Source organism: Aegilops tauschii, chromosome 2, assembly GCF_002575655.3.
Source record: "Aegilops tauschii subsp. strangulata cultivar AL8/78 chromosome 2, Aet v6.0, whole genome shotgun sequence".
Classification (NCBI taxonomy): domain Eukaryota; kingdom Viridiplantae; phylum Streptophyta; class Magnoliopsida; order Poales; family Poaceae; genus Aegilops; species Aegilops tauschii.
The window spans coordinates 557188915-557212043 of record NC_053036.3 but is presented as its reverse complement, the minus strand read 5'-3'; the positions used below and the strand labels follow the sequence as shown (position 1 = coordinate 557212043).

General features: G+C 48.4%; 1 protein-coding gene and 1 pseudogene across 1 annotated transcript; both read right to left on the bottom strand.

The window, feature by feature from the left end:
• Positions 1-949: 949 nt before the first annotated feature.
• On the bottom strand, positions 950-3271 carry LOC109754749 (uncharacterized; annotated as a pseudogene).
• A 3612-nt stretch (positions 3272-6883) lies between these two features.
• LOC109754759 (uncharacterized) lies at positions 6884-14134 on the bottom strand. The gene is made up of 4 exons (XM_073509614.1): positions 13863-14134; positions 13649-13709; positions 7282-7772; positions 6884-7188 (listed from the first exon to the last, which is right to left on the bottom strand). The coding sequence occupies exons 1-4, from the start codon at positions 14132-14134 to the stop codon at positions 7056-7058; spliced, it is 957 nt and encodes a 318-aa protein (XP_073365715.1). The 3' UTR covers positions 6884-7055.
• Between the last annotated feature and the right edge of the window lie 8995 nt (positions 14135-23129).

Here is a 23129-nt window from a genome sequence, read left to right as displayed (position 1 = left end):
GATTTAGCACAATTATTCTTTGTTATGTTTCCAAACACATTTAGTGGTTGCCCTACCGGATGCGCCACATCATGTTTACTGTGGCCATCATGTAAAACATTGACCAATAATTAAGTGTTGTTCTATTCAAAATGGTATTGTGCTAAATCTGGCTTCAAAATCATCAATTAAGTTGCTAGAAAATATAGGATTCTTGGTGGAACTGTTTTTAGGAAGCTACGGCAGGAAAAAAAACATCATGAACCAATTTAATCCAGAAAAAAGTCTCTACAAAAGGTGGTTTTGCTATTTCTGTGGTATATATATAATAGCTATTTATCTTTTTTTTGAAAAGGAGGAATACCTCCGGCCTCTGCATCAATCATTGCTTAAAACCGTTCCCTACAAACATATTTACAAGAAAATGTATAAAGGTGGATACATTCTTGGAAACATAGGGTTTCGGCTAGTTCTCTTCATAAACTAGTCACCTCTGTACATAAATCCTCCTTTTCTTCTTATGGAAAGGTAGTGTTCTTGCCGATTCCTTGAAAAGAAAACATTGAAAATGAAATCTACTTAGCTTATTATGACACCTTAGCTCCGTTCGTGTATTAGCTAAGATGGGCCGTGTTAACTAGTATAACATTCCATTGCAGTATATATTGCTAAGCTCCAACTATAATCAAATTCTATCTAATAAGCACCACGGTCATTGCGACAAAAGTGTTTCAGTTGTCTGCCATCTTAATTAGTGGCAACATCTTATCTGATAAAGAGCACAAGTCACATTAAATCAGCAATTGACAACCTTTCAACTTGACCGACAAATCTATTGGAAGAAGCACAATCAACACATAAACAAATCAATGCATCATGTTTTATCTTCTCATCTACACCTCTATGATTGATCTAAACACTGTACAAAACTATCGTACACGGCACATTTGTTTCAGCCGGAAGGAACAGTCTACAAACGGTAGCTGTCCTCCAGTATTTCCTTCCAGAAAGAATCACTCTCCAGAGAGCACAGATCGGGAAGCTCCATCACGGGCTCCAGCAAGCCAGCGAACTCCTGTGCGGGCGACCAGTCACCCGCGGAGTCACCCGCGGGTGCAACGTCAAGCGATGCAAATGAAGCTGCAGAGTTGGAGAGCTCATTAGCCTGTTCAGCTGCTGCAAAGGAGCTCACTCATGGAGACGTGTCTTGGTCAGCTGCTGCTGCTGCACCACGTGCTGCTCTGCAAAATTGGAGGTGTTGCAGAGGTAACCCGGCTGCAGGCAGTTCATCTGGTCCTGGAGCAGGAGGTTCGGAACCATGCTACCGCTTGAGTTTTGCATTGCGTTTGCTGCAGCTAGGTTGGCGATGAGGCCACTGGTGCCATAGTTGGATCCGATGGCCCCGAGGAGCTGCTGTAGGAGCTGCGCCTGCATGAGGGCGCCGGTGTCCAGGCTGCCGAGGCTCACGGCCGCCGCAGCCCAGAGAAGTGCCTCGGGGAGGTGGGTGATGGAGGTGGCGTTGAGGTGGTGGTGGCTCTGGTCGGGTGGTAGTTGCTGGTGCGTCACTGGGTCGACGCCCATGCGCAGGAGCTTCTTGCGGATGTGCGTGTTCCAGTAGTTCTTGATCTCGTTATCTGCCCGGCCCTCCAGGTGCGTCGCGATCATCGACCACCTAACGTACAACAATAATTTATCCATATCAGTGTCATTTCAAGACTAACAACCATGGCAAAAGGTCCAGCTGTAGGAAACACTCCCGGCATTTCTCTCCGACCGTCAGCATCGCCTGTCTTAACTAGTGCATCCATATCAGTATCTTCAGGATCTCTTGTACATCCGCAACTATCTCCACAACAATGGCAAAAGGTCCAGTTATCCGACCGTCAGCATCGCCTGTCTTATCCCGAAACACTCCCGGCATTTCTCTCCGGCGGTTAGCGACTGGCACATCCTCCAGGTTAAAATTCAAAAGCATATCATTACAGTCTCACGGTCACAGGGCCAAAGTCTTCGCCTGACCTTTTTCACATGGAAAACGCACGGCACGCATAACATTCCCCTGTGTGAGCGACGAGCCACCGAGGGCTGCGTCCTGCATAGTGGTTTGGTTGACACGTCGGCGTCGTCGCTTCGGTAAACGCGGCGTGCGGGCGTGCGTGAAATCTCTCGCCGGCCGGCGAGACGTGCGTCGCGTTTTCTCAATGTGCATGCGTTGGCGACCGGACGAACGGCAGTCAAATACGTTTCCCTTTAACAGCGAACCGATCCATCAGTTACTGTTTTTGAAGGAAGAAAAAGCTACTGTCGTTGTTTTGCCCCGGCGAGATGATTGGGTTCAGCAGAGGCAATGGGGTAGCTTCGCGTAGAATCTTCCCCGGTTGCCCGCATTCACAAGCATTTTGCAGTTCCTGGGGGTTTCGTGCAGGGCTAAGTAAAACAGGTATTTCACCATCGTTCCTCCTGTCTCCCTTCGTCAAGTGTTGCCATCATCATAATCCCATTCGTCATTTTCACCGATCGAGACCATGCAACGCCATCATTTTGTGCGTGTAAAAGAAACTCTCTGCCAAAGATAGAAGTAGATAAATCCATTTCGTATACTCATCTTGATTTGGCTTAGATTCACCGTTTCACCTTTTACCTTGATCATATAATACCACAGGCTCGGTCCTGCAACGTGTGAGTTTTCGGTCATTTACACTGGAAAATGCCTTTGCCGAGCTCAACAGTTCCACTCCGTTTCCTATTCAACACCAAGAAACCCAACGGAGAGGATATTCTCAAGTTGGCACGAGCTGCAAAAGTCATCACAGTTCGTTTAACCTTCTGCCTAAAAAATGCTACCAGTCATTATCCATTGAAACGGCACAAAGGACTTCCTTAAAGCTCGAAGGACAGAATAACACAATGATCATCGATTAATCACATCGATCCTTCTCAGTTTCCTTATTTTGTTGGCACAAGTCAATGACTTCAAACATCGGGCAAGCCTTTAACCTACCTAACTGCTAACTATAAACGAGCCTTTTGCTGCGATTGTATGGATCAGCTAGAGCGCCAATGTTAGACTGTATTTACATATAGCTTCTGTATATGTCTTGTATATTGTATCGTACACATTGATGTACCCCTTATATATATGAGATAGCCACACCCTTAACGGGTGTTGGGCAGTTTCCCAAAAACCTAAGTCTTACATGGTATCAACCCTAACCGGTCCTATGTCTTCCGCTGCCGCCGCCGCCGCGATCGCACCGAACTCCGTCGCCGCCGTCGCGCCGGCCCCTGTCATGGCGCCTGCATCGCCGTTCCTCTCCTCGCGCCCCCTGGTCTCGGTCTACACCGGCCAGTCCTTGATGGTGGGCGCCTCCTCGGATCAGCCACCGCCGCCGTCACCGGTCGCGCCTCCGCTGGTCCCGGGAGATCCTTCGTACGCTGGTCCCTGGATGGGATCGGCGACCTACGGGCCCTACGGGGCCGCTCCCCCGCCGCCAGCAGGCCCCTACGGGGCGGCGCCTGTCCCTGCCGGATCGCTGCCCTACGGCCCCTACGGGGCCGCTCCTCCGTCGACGGGCCACTACGGGGCGCCGCCTGCACCCGTTGCCGCGTATAACGCGGCATATGGCGCCTCGCCCTACGCGGCCGCTGCGGCTGCACCTTCTGCCGCCGTCACAGCGGCGCCCTACGCGTCTTCAAACCCGCAACCCTATGCGGCTGCACCTGGCGCCGCGAACGCCGGGTCGGACAGGGCTCCGCCACCGCCATTGCCCTACGGCGGCTACTACCCTCCGGCCATGGCTGCATCTGGTGGTTCATCCCACATGAGCTACTACACGTCGCCTCCTCCTGCTGATCATGCCGTGGCCAGTGCGCCGTTCTACTTCGCGCATCTAATCCCAGTGAAGCTGACGACGGACAATTATTTGTCGTGGCGTGCACAGGTGCTGCCACTTCTCCGCAGTCGCTACCTGGAGGGTTACGTCGACGGTTCCTTGCTGTGTCCTCCACCACATCACCCGGCATACCATGCGTGGGTGGCTCAGGATCAGGCCATCCTTTCGGCGATCCAGTCGTCACTCACCGAGGCGGTGTCCTCCTTGGTGCTGTTCACTGCCACGTCCCAGGAGGCGTGGTCTGCCCTTCACACCAGCTTCGCATCTCAGCAGCAGGCCCGTGCTCACACTCTTCGTACGGAGCTGGGGGAGACCAAGCTTCTTGACCTCAGCATTACCGACTACTTCGGCAAGATGACGCGTCTCGCAGACACTTTGGCCTCCATTGGTCAACCGCTTCGCAAAGAGGATTTCACCACTTTCGTCATGAACGGCCTGGACGACGACTGTGATAACCTTGCTGAGAACATCAATGGTCGTGATACTCCACTTGAACCCCGTGAGCTCTACGCCCGCCTCCTTGCCACGGAACAGCGCGTCAAGTCCCGCCGTACCAACCCGAGTTTCATTGCTGCCAACGCTGCCACTCGTGGAAAAGGGAAGCCCTTCAAGTCATCTGCAGCGGGCAAATCAGTACCACTGACTTCACAGGCTCCGCGGTCGCCTGCCGCTGCCCCCTTCCCCCCGACCGGGGGTGGCCGTTCGTGTGCTTGCTGCCCTTCATGTGGTGTTCAGCTCTCCTGCCAACTGTGCAACATTCCAGGTCACGTTGCTTCCCGTTGTCATCGCCGTTTCAAGCAGGACTTCCTCGGCGTCGGCAACAATGGCAAAGGCAACGAGAAACAAGCTGCCTTGGCCACTCACGAGCCTGCTCGTCAAGCAGGCCACACTCCATCATATCCCATTGATCCGACTTGGTATATGGACACGGGCGCTACGAATCATCTGACGGGCGAGATGGGCAAACTCTCGGTTCAGGAGCCATACCGTGGTCATGATCAGGTTCACAGCGCCAGTGGAGCAGGTATGCATAGTTAAGATTGAGGGAGGGTGTTAGACTGTATTTACATATAGCTTCTGTATATGTCTTGTATATTGTATCGTACACCTTGGTGTACCCCTTATATATATGAGATAGCCACACCCTTAACGGGTGTTGGGCAGTTTCCCAAAAACCTAAGTCTTACAGCCAAGTCACCGATGAAGGCATCACTTGTATAGACTTAACACTGTCATTAGATTTAATCAATGTTGTTACATGACCGGAGATAATACTCTTCGTCTATACTTCGGTGTCAGCTCTAGAAGGCCGTGCGTCGGTCTCAAGGAGCTTGAGCTAGCTAATAAGTTATCAGACAGAAACAAGACAATGCATCAATTGGATGGTGTTACATCCATAAAATGTAAGCCTCATAGAGAGATAGATCACCCATAATTAATAACTCGGAGCATTCATGTTGCATCGGTTGAGACGGTAACGTTAGCTCATTATGTAGTTTTAGTCCTCTACATATGTTGATGTTCATTAGAACAAAATTGTAGATCAATTGTCTCAGCTAGGGTACAAATAAGTTTAACAGATTGAATATGATATTTGTGACAAAGCAACATGTTGAAGCATGTTTTTTTGTGTCACTGCATCAGATTTAGCACAATTAATTCTTTTTTATTTTGAAACAATTTTTTTAGGTTAAAGGATGTTTTCTTGTGGCACTGCATCCGATTTAACAGAATTTTAGGTTGCCTGGGACTTGAAAGAACTGGCCCACATACCAATGTATATGGCGAAGGCATGTGTAATATGGACCGACCAGTCTTGAACCAAATTGTTGTTTTCTGTTAGAGGTTGGTTAATAGTATAGCCAACAATAGATTATATGGAATTGCCATGTCACTTATAGACAATCCGATAGCTCACTCATACAATAGTTAGTCAAACTACTAGTGTTTATACCATTAATACATGGTCCACCTCCTTCTCTCCCAAAGGTGTTAGAGTTCGTGCTACAGCCGACTGTAAGTTTATAGCTCGTTTCACTTCTCTCTCATCTTTTCTCCCCTCAAACTAGGCATAAATCTTTTGTGGCATCTCTTATATCCCGCCTATGTCACTCTATTGTACTTGCTCTTATAGGGCAGGTTGGGGTTAGCCTTTTGCTCTTGGAGTTATAAGCTGACCTTGATTACATGTTGCGCACCCATAGCCCCAGGTTGGAACAACATCTAAGAGTGATACTATAGATACAATGAACCAACCAGAACGGTGAGGGTTAGACAATTTGGCTTTATCCCCTCAAACCAGCCACACCGAATGTGTCCTACAAAAATAGGCTTCTATTTCGCCGTGTGCCCTCTGCGACATGTCCAATCGAATGCGTCATGTTACTTTGAATGTGACCATCATGTGAAAACTTTCCAATTGTTAAGTGTGGTTCTATTCAAAATGGTTTGTACTAAATCTGGCTTTAAAGTTGCCACTGAATTTGCTAGAAAATACAAGGTTCCAAGTGGAACTTTTTTAGGAAACTACGTCAGACGAAAACCATCCTGAACCAATTATTAATCCAGAAACAAAAGGTGGTTTTGCTATTTTCAAGGTGACCAAGGAATGTGTATTTATTCTAAATCATCGCTACTGTTTTCCGTATGGTTATCTTGACTATGTTTGTAAGAGAAAATGTAGGGTTTCGGCAAGTTTGCCTCAAAATTTGCAGCTCTATACATAAATTTTCCTTTTCTTCTTTTATAAAAATGCAATGCTCTTGTTGGTTCCTCGAAATAAAAGTTTTTTATTGAAAATGAAATGTACTCAGCTTTTTAATACGTACATCTTAGGTTCGTTCGTATTAGCTAAATGGGCTGTGAGTAACCCAGTATAACACTATCGCTAAGGCCGGATTGTAACCAAATTATATCTTAAGCGCCACCGTTATTGCGACGAAAGTGTTTCAGTTATCTGGAATCTCATTTTACTTAGATGGTCCTCGCGTTTGTGTCGAGTGGCAACATGTTAACTTATAAGGAAAGTGTAGCACGAGTCGCATCAAATCAGCAATTGACAACCTTCAACTTCACTGAAAAGTCTATTGGAAGAACCACAATGAACGCAAACAAATCAATGAATGTTGTAGTACACCGTTATGATGGATCTAACTCTGTACAAAACTGTCATACACAAGACATCTATAAACGGTAGCTGTCTTCCAATATGTCCTTCCAGAAAGAGTCACCCTCGAGAGAGCACAGCCCGGGCAGCTCCATCATGGGCTCCAGCAAGCCGCCGAACTCCTGCGCCGGTGACCAGTCACTCACGGGTGTTTTCACATGACAGTTGTATTAGTGCACGTTAAACGTAGAAAAAAATTTAAAGGCCGTAAGAGGAAGCTATCTCCCGTTCGTCATCAAACATGCATTGTTCCCTTTCGGAACATCATATGAAGAGGCAGTGTTGCAGAGCTGATCAGCCGGTTCAGCTGTTGAAAAGGAGCTCGTTCCCAGAGACGTATCATCGGTCCGTTGCTGCTGCACCACGTGCTGCTCTACAAAATTGGAGGTGTTCCAGAGGTAACCCGGCTGCAGGTAGTTCATCTGGTTCGGAACGATGCTGTTGCTTGAGTTCAGCTTCAACGCTGTGTTTGCTGCAGCCAGGTTGGCTATGAGGCCGGAGGTGCTGTTGTTAGAGCCGATGGCCTGGAGTAGCTGCTGCAGAAGCTGCGCCTGCATGAGGGCGCCGGTGTCCAGGCCACCGAGGCTCGCGGCCGCCGCAGCCCAGAGGAGCGCCTCGGGGAGGAGCGCGGTGGCAGTGCTGTTGACGTGGTGGCTGGTCTGGTCGGGCGGCAGCTGCTGGTGGGTGACGGGGTCGACGCCCATGCGCAGGAGCTTCTTGCGGATGTGCGTGTTGTTGGAAATATTCTTTGTATGTCACGTACCAATGTGTGGGTGTGTACATCAAGTATAGGTCAGGGTTTAGTTAGAGATAGTTAGAGATTTTCCTGTTTATCTTCTTATCTCTCTATCCCTCGCATGTATCTCTCTCTCTGGTCGTTTGTACGATCAACCACCTGTAAACCTACGAGACCTAGCTCTCGATCTAATCAATAAATACACCGCGGGCTTCTGTGTATAGGGGTTGAGACGCTTTACCCATTCTTAACATGGTATACAGAGCCTCCTTCTTCCTCGTCTAGCTTTCATCTTCACCACCACTTCCGCCATGTCTTCCTCCTCACAAAACATCTCCTCCGGCCTAAACAACACCACCTCCGAGCCTCTCAATCGTACCAACTATATCCTATGGAGAGCTCAGGCCCGTTCTCAGATCATGGGGGCGGGACTTTTTGGCTATCTCGACAAAACAATCCCTGAACCCTCCACCACCATAGTCTCAAAGAACTCCGAAGGGAAGGACCAGACGGTTCCTAACCCCGCCCATAACCCCTGGTTGATCCAGGATCAACAGCTCGTGGCCTACCTGCTTCGTAATCTTTCTAAGGAAGTCCCGATCCAGGTTGCGTCCCTTGAAAAATCCCATCAAATCTGGACCGCCCTTGCCAATATGTTCGCAGCCCAGTCACGCTCCTGAGCCAACAACTGTCGCACAGCCCTTTCCAACGCCCAAAAAGGCACGCAATCAGCTGCCGCTTTCTTCGGCCAGATGCGATCGCTCGCAGATGAGCTCGCCGTGGCTGGAAAACCCATAACTGAGGACGAGCTGATCTCGTTCATTATTGCTGGTCTTGATATGGACTATCAGCCCCTAATCTCGGCCCTTGATGTGCGCACAGAACCTCTTTCCGTAGACGACCTCTTCGGCATGGTAGCCAACTTCGATCAACGAGTAGAGATGTTCCATGGATCGGGGGGCAGGGGGCTTCAAGTCCTCAGCCAATGCGGCCTACCGTGGCCAAGGGAGCTCCTCCAAGGCCAACCGCAACTCACCTAAAGGGGGTAGCGGCGGTGGGTCGCGCGGTGGCGGCACTGGTGGCGGCTACCACAACGGTGGTGGCGGCGGCTACCACAACAACAACTTCGGCGGCCGCTACAACAACTCCGGCGGCGGCTACCACAACAACAACTTTGCCGTCGGCCAACGCATCTACAACAACAATGGCAATGGCGGCGGCTACAACAACAACCACCCACCTCGTCCCTTCTACAACAACAATAGGGGCGGAGGAGGTGGTCACTTTGCCGGGTATGAAGAGTACAAAAACAAATGTCAGATCTGTAAGAAAACTAACCATATTGCCAATGAGTGCAAGTGGCGTTATGCAGAGGACAACTCCCAACGAAGGCGTGTTGCAGCTGCAGCAGACACCTCCTATGGTGTTGATTCAAACTGGTATGTTGATACCGGTGCGAATGAGCATATCACTTTAGACTTTGCCAAGATGAGCATGCATGAGAAGTACACCGGTCAAGATCAAGTCCACGCGGCTGAAAACGGGCAAGGTATGATGATTAGTCATGTTGGTCAGTCTATTATTAACACCCCATATCGTGATATCCATATCAAAGATGTTCTACATGTTCCTGATGCATCAAAAAACCTCCTTTCTGTTCACCGTATTACCCTTGATAATGGTGTCTTTATCGAATTTCACCCCTTTTTTTTGATAAAGGACCAGGCCACGAGGAGGGTTCTCTACCGCGGTTAATGCGTGCATGGTCTCTATCCGTTGATTCCACAAATTTGCAATTCCAATAAACAAGTGTATGGCGCCACCAGAGTCTCTTCAGAAAGGTGGCATAAGCGTTTAGGCCATCCATCTTTTTCCATTGTTTACCAAATTCTTGGTAGAAATAAGCTCCCGTATGTTGGTGAGCGTGATCGTGAAACTATTTGTGATTCTTGTCAGCAAGCAAAAAGTCATCAATTGTCATACCCAGTTTCTACAAAACCCTTGCAACTTATCTTTTCTGATGTGTGGGGACCGGCCCCTTCCTCTGTTGGTAGATACACATACTACGTAAGCTTTATCGATGACTATAGCAAGTACACGTGGATCTATCTCCTCAAAAAACTTTCGGATGTTTACCAAGTCTTTCACAACTTTCAAGCTCTCGTTGAACGCAAGTTTGATAGTAAAATAATTGCCATGCAATCTGATTGGGGTGGCGAGTACAAAAAGCTAAACTCTTTTTTTCAAACGATAGGCATTTCCCATCATGTATCTTGTCCCCATGCTCATCAACAGAACGGATCAGCAGAACGCAAACACAGACATATTGTTGAAATAGGTATTGCCCTTTGTCGGGGATATACCCCGCGGCATAAACCGGCCGGAAGTATAACCCGGCCGGACTGGACGACTCACTGGTAACCCGCCCGGAGCTTGGCGATTCACGGGTAACCCGCCCGATCTTGGCGGTTCATTAGTAACCCGGCGGGCGGGTCAAATGGATGACGAGGCCCAAGGCCCAGAAGGCCGGTTCACGTTTAATGGTATGGGCCGGTTTATGAGGAAAGCACAAGGAATATTCCCTTACAAAGGAAGCAAGACTAGGACTCCACTTGTAATAGAGTAATCCTAATCCAACTAGGATTAGTCATGTAAACCGCCCCTTCAACATATATAAGGAGGGGCAGGGCTCCCCAGAAAGGGAGAGGGCAACAATCAATAATCTCTAGGGCTAGACACAATTAGAGGAGAGCCGGTTTATGGTGATTCCCTCATGAGCGTAATGAGATCTAGCCTCAAACAGCATGTAGGGTTATTACCGGATGATGTTTCCCGGGGCCCGAAGCTGTCTAAATCCTCGTCTTGTGTTGCGTCTCTCGATTCTGCTCAACCCCTCTAAAGCTACCACATAGATGCGTTAGCCTCGCGACTAAGTCCTCACCCTAAGGACATCTGCCGTGACAAAACCACGACACCCTTCTTGCTGTTGCATCCATGCCGCTCAAATTTTGGGATGAAGCCTTTTTAGCCGATGTTCATCTCATAAACATACTGCCTAGTCGTGTCATAAAAAACGGAACTCCCACCGAACGACTTCTTCATGTCAAAACAGACTATGCTCCACTCCGTGTGTTTGGTTGTGCTTGCTGGCCCAATCTTCGTCCCTACAACAACAAGAAACTCATGTTTCGTTCCACACAATGCGTTTTTATTGGCTATAGTGCACAACATAAAGGTGTCAAGTGCCTTCATGTTGCTACTGGTCGTGTTTACATACCACGTGACGTTGTTTTTGACGAAACTCAATTTCCCTTTGAGAAACTACACCCTAATGCCGGTGCTCTTCTTCGCAAGGAAATCTTGCTTCTACCACCATCTCTTATTGGAACAGATCACGGGGGTGAAAGTAATAGCACTGTTCCTTCCTTGACTACTCATCAAAATTTATCTGAGTCTGTGGCTGCAGAATTTACTTTGGATGCAAACAGGGCAAGAAACAGCAAAGAAAATGGCAGTTATTTCATGTGTTCCCCGCATGGAGACAGCGAAACTCGAGGCAGTTCCGCCTCGGGATTATTCCCGCAGCACTTGACGCAGATGCCAGGGAGATCCACATCGGGATCCGTCCCTCCCACTGATAGAGCCGCGTCCTCCGCGCGACCCACAAACGACACCGCGGGGGCGAGCGCGCATGCAGGCGACGCCAGCGACGTTGCCTCCCTCACCTCTCCGCGCCAATCTGCAGATGACACGTGGCTGGAGCCACCCTCACCCGGTCCCGCTGCTGGCCCGTCGCCAGGCGGCCCGTGTGCATCGCCAGGCTGCATGCAGCCACATGCGCCCGAACCTCCCTTGGGATCGGGCCGGTCGGTGCACCCTGCGGTCGAACCCTCCTCGGGATCGGAGCGCACAGCGACTGCTCCGGGATCCCCTGTGATCGCGGCTGGACCGTCTACATCGAGCGCTCCTGTGGTCTCTCCTGTGCAACCGCGAACCAGACTACAGAAGGGAGTTACTTCCAGAATCAATTATAAAAACTTTTCCAAGTTTGGTTTATCTTGTATGGCAGGTGAACCTACTAAATTATCAGATGCTCTTGTTGATGACAGGTGGAAGACAGCTATGAATGATGAGTACATGGCCTTAAAAAGGAATAAAACGTGGCACTTGGTTCCTCCTCAGCGCGGCTACAACTTGATTGACTGCAAGTGGGTGTACCGCATCAAAAAGAAATCAGATGGCACCATAGATCGCTACAAGGCAAAACTCGTGGCAAAGGGGTTTAAGCAAAGGTATGGATTGGATTATGAGGACACATTCAGTCCTGTTGTCAAAGGTGCAACAATTCACCTTGTGCTATCTATTGCTGTGTCCAGGGGATGGAGCCTTAGACAGCTAGACGTTCAGAACGCGTTTCTTCATGGTGTTCTGGAAGAGGATGTGTACATGAAGCAACCTCCTGGGTTTGAAGATAAAAATAAACCCTTCCATGTTTGCAAGCTTGATAAGTCTCTATATGGGTTAAAACAAGCCCCTAGAGCATGGTATTCAAGGTTGAGCACGAAACTCCAATCACTTGGGTTTGTTCCATCAAAATCTGACACCTCTCTGTTTATCTATACCAAATCTCACATATCCATATTTGTACTCTATATGTTGATGCTATTATTGTCACTAGTTCGTCTAATGAGGCTGTAAGAAAGTTGCTTAAGGATTTAGGATCTGAGTTTGCTCTCAAGGATTTGGGAGATCTGCATTTATTTTTGGGCATTGAGGTTCAGAAAAATAGTAATGGTCTTCATCTATCTCAAGAAAAATATGCAACTGAGTTGTTAAACAGGATTGGCATGCAAAACTGCAAACCTTCACCAACACCATTGTCTAGTTCAGAATCTCTGTCACTAACACAGGGAGAGCTCCTGAATCAGGAGGATATCACCAGTTACAGAAGCATAGTTGGTGGTCTTCAGTATTTGACTCTCACAAGACCTGACATTTCATTTGCAGTCAATAAAGTATGCCAATTTCTTCATGTTCCTACCACAGCTCATTGGACAGCAACCAAGCGGATTTTACGGTATGTGAAGCACACGTTAACTGTTGGTCTCACATTTAGCAAATCGTCATCTACTCTTATAAGTGCATTTTCTGATGCTGACTGGGCTGGCTGTGTGGATGATAGAAGGTCCACTAGTGGGTTTGCTATATTCTATGGACCAAATTTAATTTCTTGGTGTGCAAAGAAACAGGCAACTGTCTCCAGGTCAAGTACAGAAGCAGAGTACAAAGCACTAGCAAATGCCACAGCAGAAGTCATTTGGCTCCAGTCCATGTTGAAAGAACTTAAAATTGCACAAGTGCAACCTCCTTGTCTTTGGTGTGACAATCTTGGTGCTACGTATTTGTCAGCTAATCCAATTTTCCATGCCAGGACTAAACATATTGAGATAGGTTTTCACTTTGTCAGAGAACGAGTTGCAAATAAACAGTTAGAGGTCAGATTTATTCCCTCAAAGGATCAGCTTGCAGATGGATTCACAAAGCATTGCCTACTAGAAGTTTTGAAGAATTCAGGCGTAATCTCAACTTAGTATAGTTGTGATTAAGGGAGAGTGTTGGAAATATTCTTTGTATGTCAGTACCAATGTGTGGGCGTGTACATCAAGTATAGGTCAGGGTTTAGTTAGAGATAGTTAGAGATTTTCCTGTTTATCTTCTTATCTCTCTATCCCTCGCATGTATCTCTCTCTCTGGTCGTTTGTACGATCAACCACCTGTAAACCTACGAGACCTAGCTCTCGATCTAATCAATAAATACACCGCGGGCTCCTGTGTATAGGGGTTGAGACGCTTTACCCATTCTTAACACGTGTTCCAGTAGTTCTTGATCTCGTTGTCCGTCCGGCCCTCCAGGTGCGTCGCGATCATCGACCACCTAATAACGCCCAACAGAAATTTATCCATGTCAGTGTCAAACTCAAAGACTATGGCAAAAGGTCCACGAGGAAATTGACAGTGCATGCATGGGGCATGGCGGCTAAGCTCTGTGTTGTGTGTGGAGTAGTTGGACTTGACGTGAACTACGTACTTGTTGCCCAGGCCGGCGTGGAGGGTGATGATGAGGTGCTCCTCATCGTCGGTGAAGTTGCGGCGCTTGATGTCGGGGCGGAGGTAGTTGGTCCAGCGGAGGCGGCAGCTCTTGCCGCAGCGGTTGAGCTCGGCGGCCTTGGGAAGGCCGCGCCAGCTGCCGACGTTCCCGCCGCGCTTCTGGATGTGCTCCACCAGCGTCCTGTCCTGTTCCTCCGTCCACGGCCCTTTCTTCACGCCGGCGTCGTGGGAGCAGCACGGCGACCTCCTCATCAGATCGATTTCCTCGATGACTATCGACTAGTCGCTGTGATGGATGGGGTTGTTAGAAGTCAGAAGCTATGTTCGTGTCCTCTCTTCGTCAGGTATATATAGAGGACACAGTCATTCGGTGGTCGTAGTCCATGACAAATTGATATGCACGCGCGAGAGGTGCCGCAGAAGCTACGAATTTTCCTTCCATTCTTCTTCTTCTGTCTTGTCCATTAGTATTGGACGGTTTGTGCATGTCGGATACTCTAATCGTGTGTACGATGTAAGTCAAAGAGGGCGGTTGGTCCGGAGATTTGGCCACGTAAGACCAGATATATTCTGCATGCTGGACTACACACACGGTGTATGCATGTCGCGAGGCAGGCAACAAGGAGGAACAAATAAAGTGATCACTGTCAACAAGTGGCAGCCTGCCGCATAGAAAATGAATGCTTAATCTTGGGGTCGGTCTGTGTAGTACACTACCTCTAATTCAGGATCTATTTAAGCACGCCTGATAGAACCAAGGAGTACATAGTTAGCGCCACGAACGAATGAGGTAAGGGACCGGGCTATCCTTGGTTCCTTCCTTGCAGTGCAGATCGATACTGCGATCTCACTGCTGAATAATGCATGACTGCAATAGTTTACGTCCATGTACGCAAGAAAACAAATAAACTACAATTCTTAGGGCACCTCCAACGACCCGCAAATTTTCTCCCGCATCCATCCACGGACAGGAAGAGACCAGTCCGCGGATACGAATGCGGGATGCCGCCATCCAAGCTTAGCCGAATACATTTCGACGACAGTTTGAATTAACCGGACGAAATTCGTGCAAACCGGGCGAATTTTAATATAAACATGGTCGAATTTCATATAACACATGATGGATTTCATTACATTTACATCAACTAAGCGGTGCTGGTCCGGATCTGGAGGTATAATTAATACGTAATCTAAATAGTCGCCGGCGCCCGTTCCCCGTGTCCTGTCATGAGCCCCGAGAATTGAAACTTCTCCTTCTCAAGCTCCACCTCGGCGCTCTCCAGCTCTGCTTCCGTAACCTCCTCCTCCGGAGCCCTTGGAAGCGAAGCAACCCATCTCCACATTGCTGCCAAGCGGCTAATCGATCGATCGACGATGTTGATCCCACCAAGCTTGGCTTCAACGGGAGGGGAAGAGCGGTGGCCTTCTTGGTACCCGAGCGATAGCGACCTATCGTGCACTACTATTTCTGTCTGCCAGCGGCGCCCACAGACGTGCCGGCTTCGTGGTCGTGGCGGTGGGGCGCTGCCTCGGCGGTGTCCTTCTCCTTCTCGTCGGTCTTACTGAACACGGCCTCGCCCGCCTTGTCGCAGTCCTTGTAGGCGCCCGCCACCTCCCCCACCCGCTGCCGACATCGCCAGCGGGCGAGGAGGATCTCGCGGGTGGAGCGGTAGGACTCGAGCATCACCTCCTGCTCCGCTAGGTCTGTGTCCGGCGCGATCGCCCTACAGGCGGCAAGCTACACCTCCGCTTACAGATGCTCCTAGAGAAGGTGGTGGTTGTAGGCGGCATCAGCCTGCACGTCCCAGAACTACTCCTCCTGCTCCTCCCGCACCATGTCCATGTAATGGGCACGGGCCTCGTCGATGGTCATGGTGCAGTGCACCGGCGAGGGTGGCATGGTGGCAGAGGAGGGTGGTGCGGAGGAGTAGGAGGGTGGCGCCGGATCGTCGTTGGCCGCGTCCTCCATTGGGACGTCATTGTCCTTCGGCTGCCTGCCGGCAGCAATGGCAGTCATCTCCTTCTTCTGGTCCGGCGTCAGCCCATCCCAGAGAGCTTTGGCAGGGAAGGAATCCATGGTGGGGAGTGGTGCGGAGAGAGATTGGAGGCGGATGACTGTGGGTATGGCCGGGGCAGAGGTTTGTATAGTAGTGGCAGGCGGCACATAGACGAACAAGTGGCACCGGAGGAGACGCCTCGGCAACCGTGTGCCATCAATGTGGGCAGCTGACGGACAGACGGGCGGTCTCCTGTTGTTTGAACCCGTAGTAGTCGCAGGGAAGCGGCGTGGGCGGCGCTCTCTCGACCGGCGTGCCGCTTCAATGCCGGCGCCAATGAGCGGCCGCCCTGACCGGGCATGAATTCGGGCACTGACGCTCTGGAGCGGCACTGACCGTTTCAGGTGGGAAGCTCGCGCGGGTGAGGGAGGGGTTTTGGGTGGGCCAGGATGGTCAGAAGCGAGCGTGGGAGCGGCTCGGACTCCTGCAAAGCCCCTCCACATTTGTCTCCAGTTTACGAAAAAAAGTATATCCGGACTGTGCTGCGGACCGATGCAGCACAATGTTGGATGGCTACCGTGGTCTGGACTGATACGAAAAGTTTAAGGGTCAGCGTCGGAGATGGCCTTGGCCTACTATACTAGACTGATATGTCCTTAGCTAATCCTACTGGCGGCTGGATTGAGGTTTCGCCATATGATTTGGGTCGTGAATTCGGTGAAGAATCCAACTAAAATACTCGTGGAAAACCGCTCCCAGTCCCAACAGTTAGGCCTGCGTTATGACCGATGCTTTTGGAGTATAAACTAAACGTACGGCACCGTGGCTCTTGTAGGAGCTCATGTGCAGCTTCTGCATCTGAGTGCTCATGACCATATCCATACGGCGCCGAGCGTCAGGACTCGGGACCGTGGCTCATCACCCATTTCTTCCCGTGGAAAACCACACGTTGCCTTCCCGTTCAGACCGCCACCTGATCCCTTGTGCAAGGGAAGGGACAAAAGCCACCGAGACAACATCCGGCAGCCGGCCGGTACGTGTAGCCTGCCTGCACAGTGGTTTGGTTGGCACGCCTGCGACGTCGTCGCTTCGGTAAACACGGCGTCCATGCGTACGTAACTGAAATCTCTCTTGGCGTCACGTAGGGCGACCTGCGTTTTCTCAGGGTGCATGCATGCATGCCGATCCCTCGGGACAAACGGCAGTCAAATACGTTTCCCTTTTTTTTTGACGTTCAACACCTCCTTTATTAATTGACTACAATTGTAGCATCAGAAACCAGAAAAGGAACAACAGCCATCGGGGCTGCTTCCATCCATACATCAGGAGGAGTGAATCTAGCTAGTCTACCTAATTTGTGGGCTACTTTATTGTTCTCTCTATAACAATGTTCAAAAACAATATTATTGAAATCTAAGGAAATGAAAAAACAATCATCAAAGATCGCGCTGGCCACCGAAGATGAGTATCCCTCTTTGAGTGCTGAAATAACCTTCACGCTGTCTGAATTCACATCAATTTTGTTGCACCCAACTGTACGGGCGTGGTTGAGTCCAAACCTAACTGCAATGGCCTCTGCAGTGAAAGCATCATAGCATATTTCCAGTTTTTCATTCGCGGCAGCTATGAATTTACCATTATGGTCTCTGATGACAGCACCAACAGAACCTTCAAGTGAATCGGGATCAAATCCCGCATCCACGTTTAGTTTGACGTAATCCGTCCTTGGTCTTGTCCAGCCACCCACGCGAATTTTCGACTTTGAGGAACACGCAGCAGTAAAGTTTGCCGCCAAGGCTCGAACAGCAAGGTTGATTTGTGCCGCAGATTGTGGAACATCTCCATGTGTAATCTTCCTCCTTTCCCACCACAAAAACCAACAGCATGTAGCAACAGTTTCTCTCAGTTTTGGCAGACGTAGCACATGGACATGATTGTCTCGTAAGCTGAGAAGAAATTCCAACACTACCTCGCCGGACACACTAATCTGTAGTCCATTCTTTATCACATCCAGCACTCCCAGGAGTTTCCATACCTGCACCGCAACAGGGCATTCAAAAAGAAGGTGGCGGATGCTCTCCGGTCCTTGATTGCATACTGGGCAGTGTGGCTTGATCTTGATATGTTTATCAGCAAGAATGGAACGGCATGGAATAGCACTAAGAAGTACTCTCCAGACAAAAATTTTAATCTTTGATGGGCAACTCAGACTCCACACCAAATCCCAAGTAGGTGTTGGCGCGGATGAGCACTCCATGTCCTGCAGATTGTGGCCAAACTTTGCTTCCCACACGGTATGATATGCTGATTTCACCGTGAACACTCCTGTTTTAGTGAAGCTCCATGCTACAAAATCTGTCATTTCATGTACTGGAAGTGGGATTGCAAGAATTCTCTGAGCATCAACACTACAAAAAGTTTGGTTCACAAGCAGCGAATCCCAGTCACCTGACACTGGATCAATAAGTTCTGACACCCGCGAGAGGAGATGATTTCCTCTACTAGATATAGCTTTCCTGGATGGTGATTGTGGGATCCAACTATCCTCCCATATCTTAATTTTTTTGACCATCACCCGCCCTCCAAATGTGTCCATGTTTCAAAGTTTCCACTCCTGCCATTATGCTTTGCCACGTATAAGAAGCCTTCTTCTTCAACCTAACATTCATAAGGTCATCATTAGGATAATACTTTGCTTTAAGAATCTTTGCACAGAGAGATTCGGGATCATCAATAAGCCGCCATGCTTGTTTAGCCAATAGCGCCAAATTAAAACAATGGATGTCTCGAAACCCCATTCCTCCTCTGCTCTTTGGGATGCACATCTTCCACCAAGTAAACCAGTGCATTCTCTTGTGTGGCGCATCATCACCCCACCAGTAACGCGAGATCGCATCTATAATTCCTTTGCAGATTTTCTTAGGAATTTTAAACACCGACATCGCATACGTTGGTATAGCTTGTGCAACAGCTTTGATAAGCACTTCCTTACCTCCAGAAGACAAACATTTTTCCTTCCACCCTGACAATTTCAAGATCAATCGATCAATTAAGTATTGAAAACTCTCAGTTTTGTCCAGTCCTAGGGTTGTGGGCAACCCCAAATATTTGTCATTCAGAGCCTCCATCATGATATTAAGAATAGTGCAGACTTGAGATTTGATGTTTGCATCCGTACTAGGGCTGAAAAAAATACTGGATTTATCCACACTCACCAACTGGCCAGAAGCACCACAATAAGAATCCAGAACAGATTTCAAACTTATCGCATTCGACACATTAGCTTTCATTAGAATTAAGGAGTCATCAGCAAACAAGAGATTTGTAACAGAGGGTGCATCTCGACAAACCTTAATCCCCACAATCTCACCTGATTGCTCTGCATGGTTCAGTAGTGCTGTCAGTCCCTCAGTAACCAACAAAAATAAGTAGGGTGATAATGGGTCACCCTGGCGAAGGCCACGCGAAGGTTTGATAGTATCTGTTTCAACCGAATTGTATCTTACTCTGTACTCCACGCATGATACACAAACCATGATCATATTAACCCAATCAGCTAGCTACTGTTTGTTTTGCCCGGCCTGGTGATTGGTTCGGCGAGGCAGGGTTAGCTTCACCTACAATCTTCCTCAATTACCCACGTTCACGAGCATTTAGCAGTTCATGTGTGGTATGTGCATGGGTAAGTAGAAAAACAGCAACGATATTAACCATGGGTCCTGTCTCCTGTCGTCATCAAGTGTTTCCTTTGAGACAAGGCATGTAACGCCATCATTTCTGGGTGTACAAAACTCCCTGCCTTAAGAGATAATAAGTAGATAAATCCGTTCCACAATGAGAAACGCTTCTAACCAGGATAGTAAGTAGACAAATCCGTTTCACGATGAGAAACGCTTCTAATCACCCGACGGATTGCAGCTCTCGCGTCCGCCGTCTTCTCTGCACACCAGGTGGCCCATGGACCACGACCATTAGATTTACACCCTTTGTTGCAATCTTATGCCCCGCAACAATTGGTCTGCTGCAGACCGATGATGACGAAGGCGAGACTGTGACGCGGCGACATCTAGATCCCACACGCGTCACTCGACCCTTTAGCGCCGATAACCGCCCACCTTGCCGAAGAGAAGGATGGTGGAGAGGTTGCAGTCGGGGTCAGGCGCGGTGGCCGCCGTTACCGCCTGCCTCCACCACGACCGTCGGCCGCGCGCGGTGCGCCCACCTCGCCAGATAGGAGGATGGCAGCGAGGCGACCTTGTCGGGGGTCCAGCGCTCATCAGCGGTGGTGCAATGGCGGGGACGGACAGTGCCGCTCCTCCCTCACCACTGTTTGACCGGAGCTCGCGGAGAACGACCGACCGTGATATTTTTTCTTGCAACATCCTCCCTGTTGCAAGAAAGATTTCTGCAACATTATCGTTGTTGAAAGACTTACCTTTGTTGCAAAAGTTCAACAACATGAACTCTGTTGAAATGTCTGAGCGCAACATCATCCTTGTTGCAAAGCTTGCAGCTGAATCTGACGATCATCTTACGTTGAATCCAATGGCTTGTGAGGCGGCAGATCTTTTACCGCCGGCGCCTAGCATCGCCCTTTCATAATTTAGTTTAGATTCACCAGCCTGCAAAAAAAAAGTTTGGATTCACCATTTTCACCTTTTACTTTGTTGGCCAGAATTACTCGGTATGACCCAGCGGCTCGATCCGTGCCAATCCAGTTCGCTCATATTCACATTAAAAAAACGTGCACCGAGTTCAATTGTTCCACCCCGTTTCCTATTCAGCTCCAAGAACCCAGAGGAAACAATATCTCCTCAACTACAACTAGCTTGGCACGAGCAACTAAAGTCAATAGAGTTCTTTTAACCTTGTACTTAAAAAATGCTACCAGTCATTATCCATTGAAATGGCACAAAGGACTTCCTTAAAGATGTAAGATAAGAATAACCCAACGATGATCATTGGTCACTCACAGCGATCCTTCTTCTCTTTCCTTATTTTCGTTGGAACAAGTCAATGGCTTCATACGTCTCGCAAAAAAGAAAGAAAAAAAGGCTTCAAACATGGGGCAAGCTTTTAACCTACCCAACTCCTAACTATAAACGACCCTTTTGCTGCTCTTGTAGGGATCGATCAGCCAGAGCACCAAGTCATCACTTCTTTATGCTTAGCATATCTAGCCATTAGATTTAATTTGATGCTGTTACATGATCGGAGAGGTAAAACCCTTCGTTTAGACTTCCGTCTTGGCTGTAGAAGGCCGCGCATCGGTCTCAAGGTGCTTGAGCTAGCTCCATCACACTTCTTTTGAAGTCCAAGCTCCATCACCTTTCAACACTGCACAAACAACCTCCTACCCCAACTAATAAGGTACCATAGAGATATAGGACAATTCATCTATCTGATGGTGTTACGTCCATAAAATGCAAGTCTGTTTTTTTCTTTTTGATAAAGGGTGCAGCATCGAGGGATACAATCATAATGAGCATACACCTGGCCTCTGCATAACTATGATGCACATAGCCAACACACGTGCGCGCGCGCGCGCCCACACAATCATGCCGGCAGAAGCAAAGCCATACAAGACCGAAGCTATGCCTTAGCGGAGGAAGAAAAAGAAAAAGAAAACCGAAGCAAAGAAAACAACACTTGATAATATACAGCAGTGACCATTAGCACCAACCATCTCTTGAACAGCATAAAGACAACGAAAATGGTTCTCAAAAAGCAACGCCTTCAGGAGAAGGGAGCGACGCGCAAGCGCCGCCGTCGCCAGATCCAACGACGGAAGGACGGGTCATGGATTTTCACCCCAAAGATCAAGTCAGAGTAAATTTCAAGCAATGCATTCATCAGGGTAATGACACAAAGAACACCGTCATTGCTAGGTATAACCAAGTAGGGTCAAACCTAGGGTTTTCACCCCGGAGACCAAGACCAAGTAATCGATAAGAACCACCCAATGTTAATTAATATCTCGAGCTTTCCTATTAGATTGGTTGGGACTGTAACATTTTCTAAATTTAGTCCTCTACATATGTCGAAGCTCGGTAATTATTTTTGTGGATCAATTTTTTCTGCTAGGGTACATAATAGTTTAACAAAATGAATCTAATATTTGTGACACAGAAACATGCTCAAGTGTTTTTTGTGTGTAAAGTCACTACAATGGATTTAGCACAATTTTTCTTGAGTGAATGGATTTAGCATGATTATTTCTTTATTATGTTTCAAACACATTTAGTTGTAGTCCAACCGGATGCGCCATGTCATGTTGACTGTTGCCATCAAGTAAAAAATTGTCCAATAGTTAACTACGGTTCTATTCAAAATGGTTTTGTGCTGATCTGGCTTTGAAATCGTCACTTAATTTGCTAGAAAGTATATGGTTCTTAGTGGAATTTTTTTAGGAAACTACCGTGGGAAAAAACATCATGAAACAATTTTAATCCAGAAATAAGTCTTTACAAAAGGTGGTCTTGCTATTCCTATGTCATTTACAATAGCTATTTAATCTAAATAACTTCTTAAAACCTTTGCCTACAAACATATTTACATAAAACTGTATTGAAGGCGTATACATTGTTGAAAACGTCGAGTTTCGGCTAGTTCTCTACAAAAACTTGTGACCTCTGTACATGAACCCTCCTTCTCTTCATATGAAAAGGTAGTGATAGGGGGATGATACAATTGACTCCTTCCCAATTAGAAAAAGCCCTCGCGCCGTTCCTAGGAAGCGGCTTGGGCAGAACCTACCCCTAGTCAACCCCCCCCCCCCCCCCCCCCCCCGCGGTTGGTGCCCCTCTCCTCGCCGTCGTCGACTCACTAGTAGAAAAAGGGCCATTTGTCCCGGTTGGGGAACCGGGACTAAAGTGTCGGTACTAAAGCCCTACACCTTTAGTCCCGGTTCTTACACCAACCGGGACAGATGGGCCTCCATGTGGCCGTTGCGGCGAGCCCAGGTAGGAGGGCCTTTGGTCCCGGTTGGTAGCACCAACCGGGACCAAAAGGCACCCACGCGTCAGCAGCTGGCAGGAGCTGAGGTTTTTCTTTTTCTTTTTTGAAAGGGGGTGGGTTTTGGGCGGTTAATTCAGGTGTTTCATATATTGTGTTAGCTAGCTAATTAATAGAGATAAGTGTCCTCTCTTATCTCCATGCTTGGTCGACGCTACATACTATACGTATAGAGAGGACTCGACACGCTAGCTAGTAAGCAAATGAAGAAAACAGAAGATCGTCATGAACACATG

Bases quoted from the DNA above. Each gene is read 5' to 3' on its own strand.
- LOC109754759 (XM_073509614.1), bottom strand. From the start codon at position 14,134: ATGAGGAGGTCGCCGTGCTGCTCCCACGACGCCGGCGTGAAGAAAGGG. The intron at 13,710-13,862 runs GTACGTAGTTCA...GGGCGTTATTAG, and splicing joins CACGCCGGCCTGGGCAACAA to GTGGTCGATGATCGCGACGC. The intron at 7,189-7,281 runs ATGTTTGATGAC...TCATGTGAAAAC, and splicing joins GTTCCGAAAGGGAACAATGC to ACCCGTGAGTGACTGGTCAC.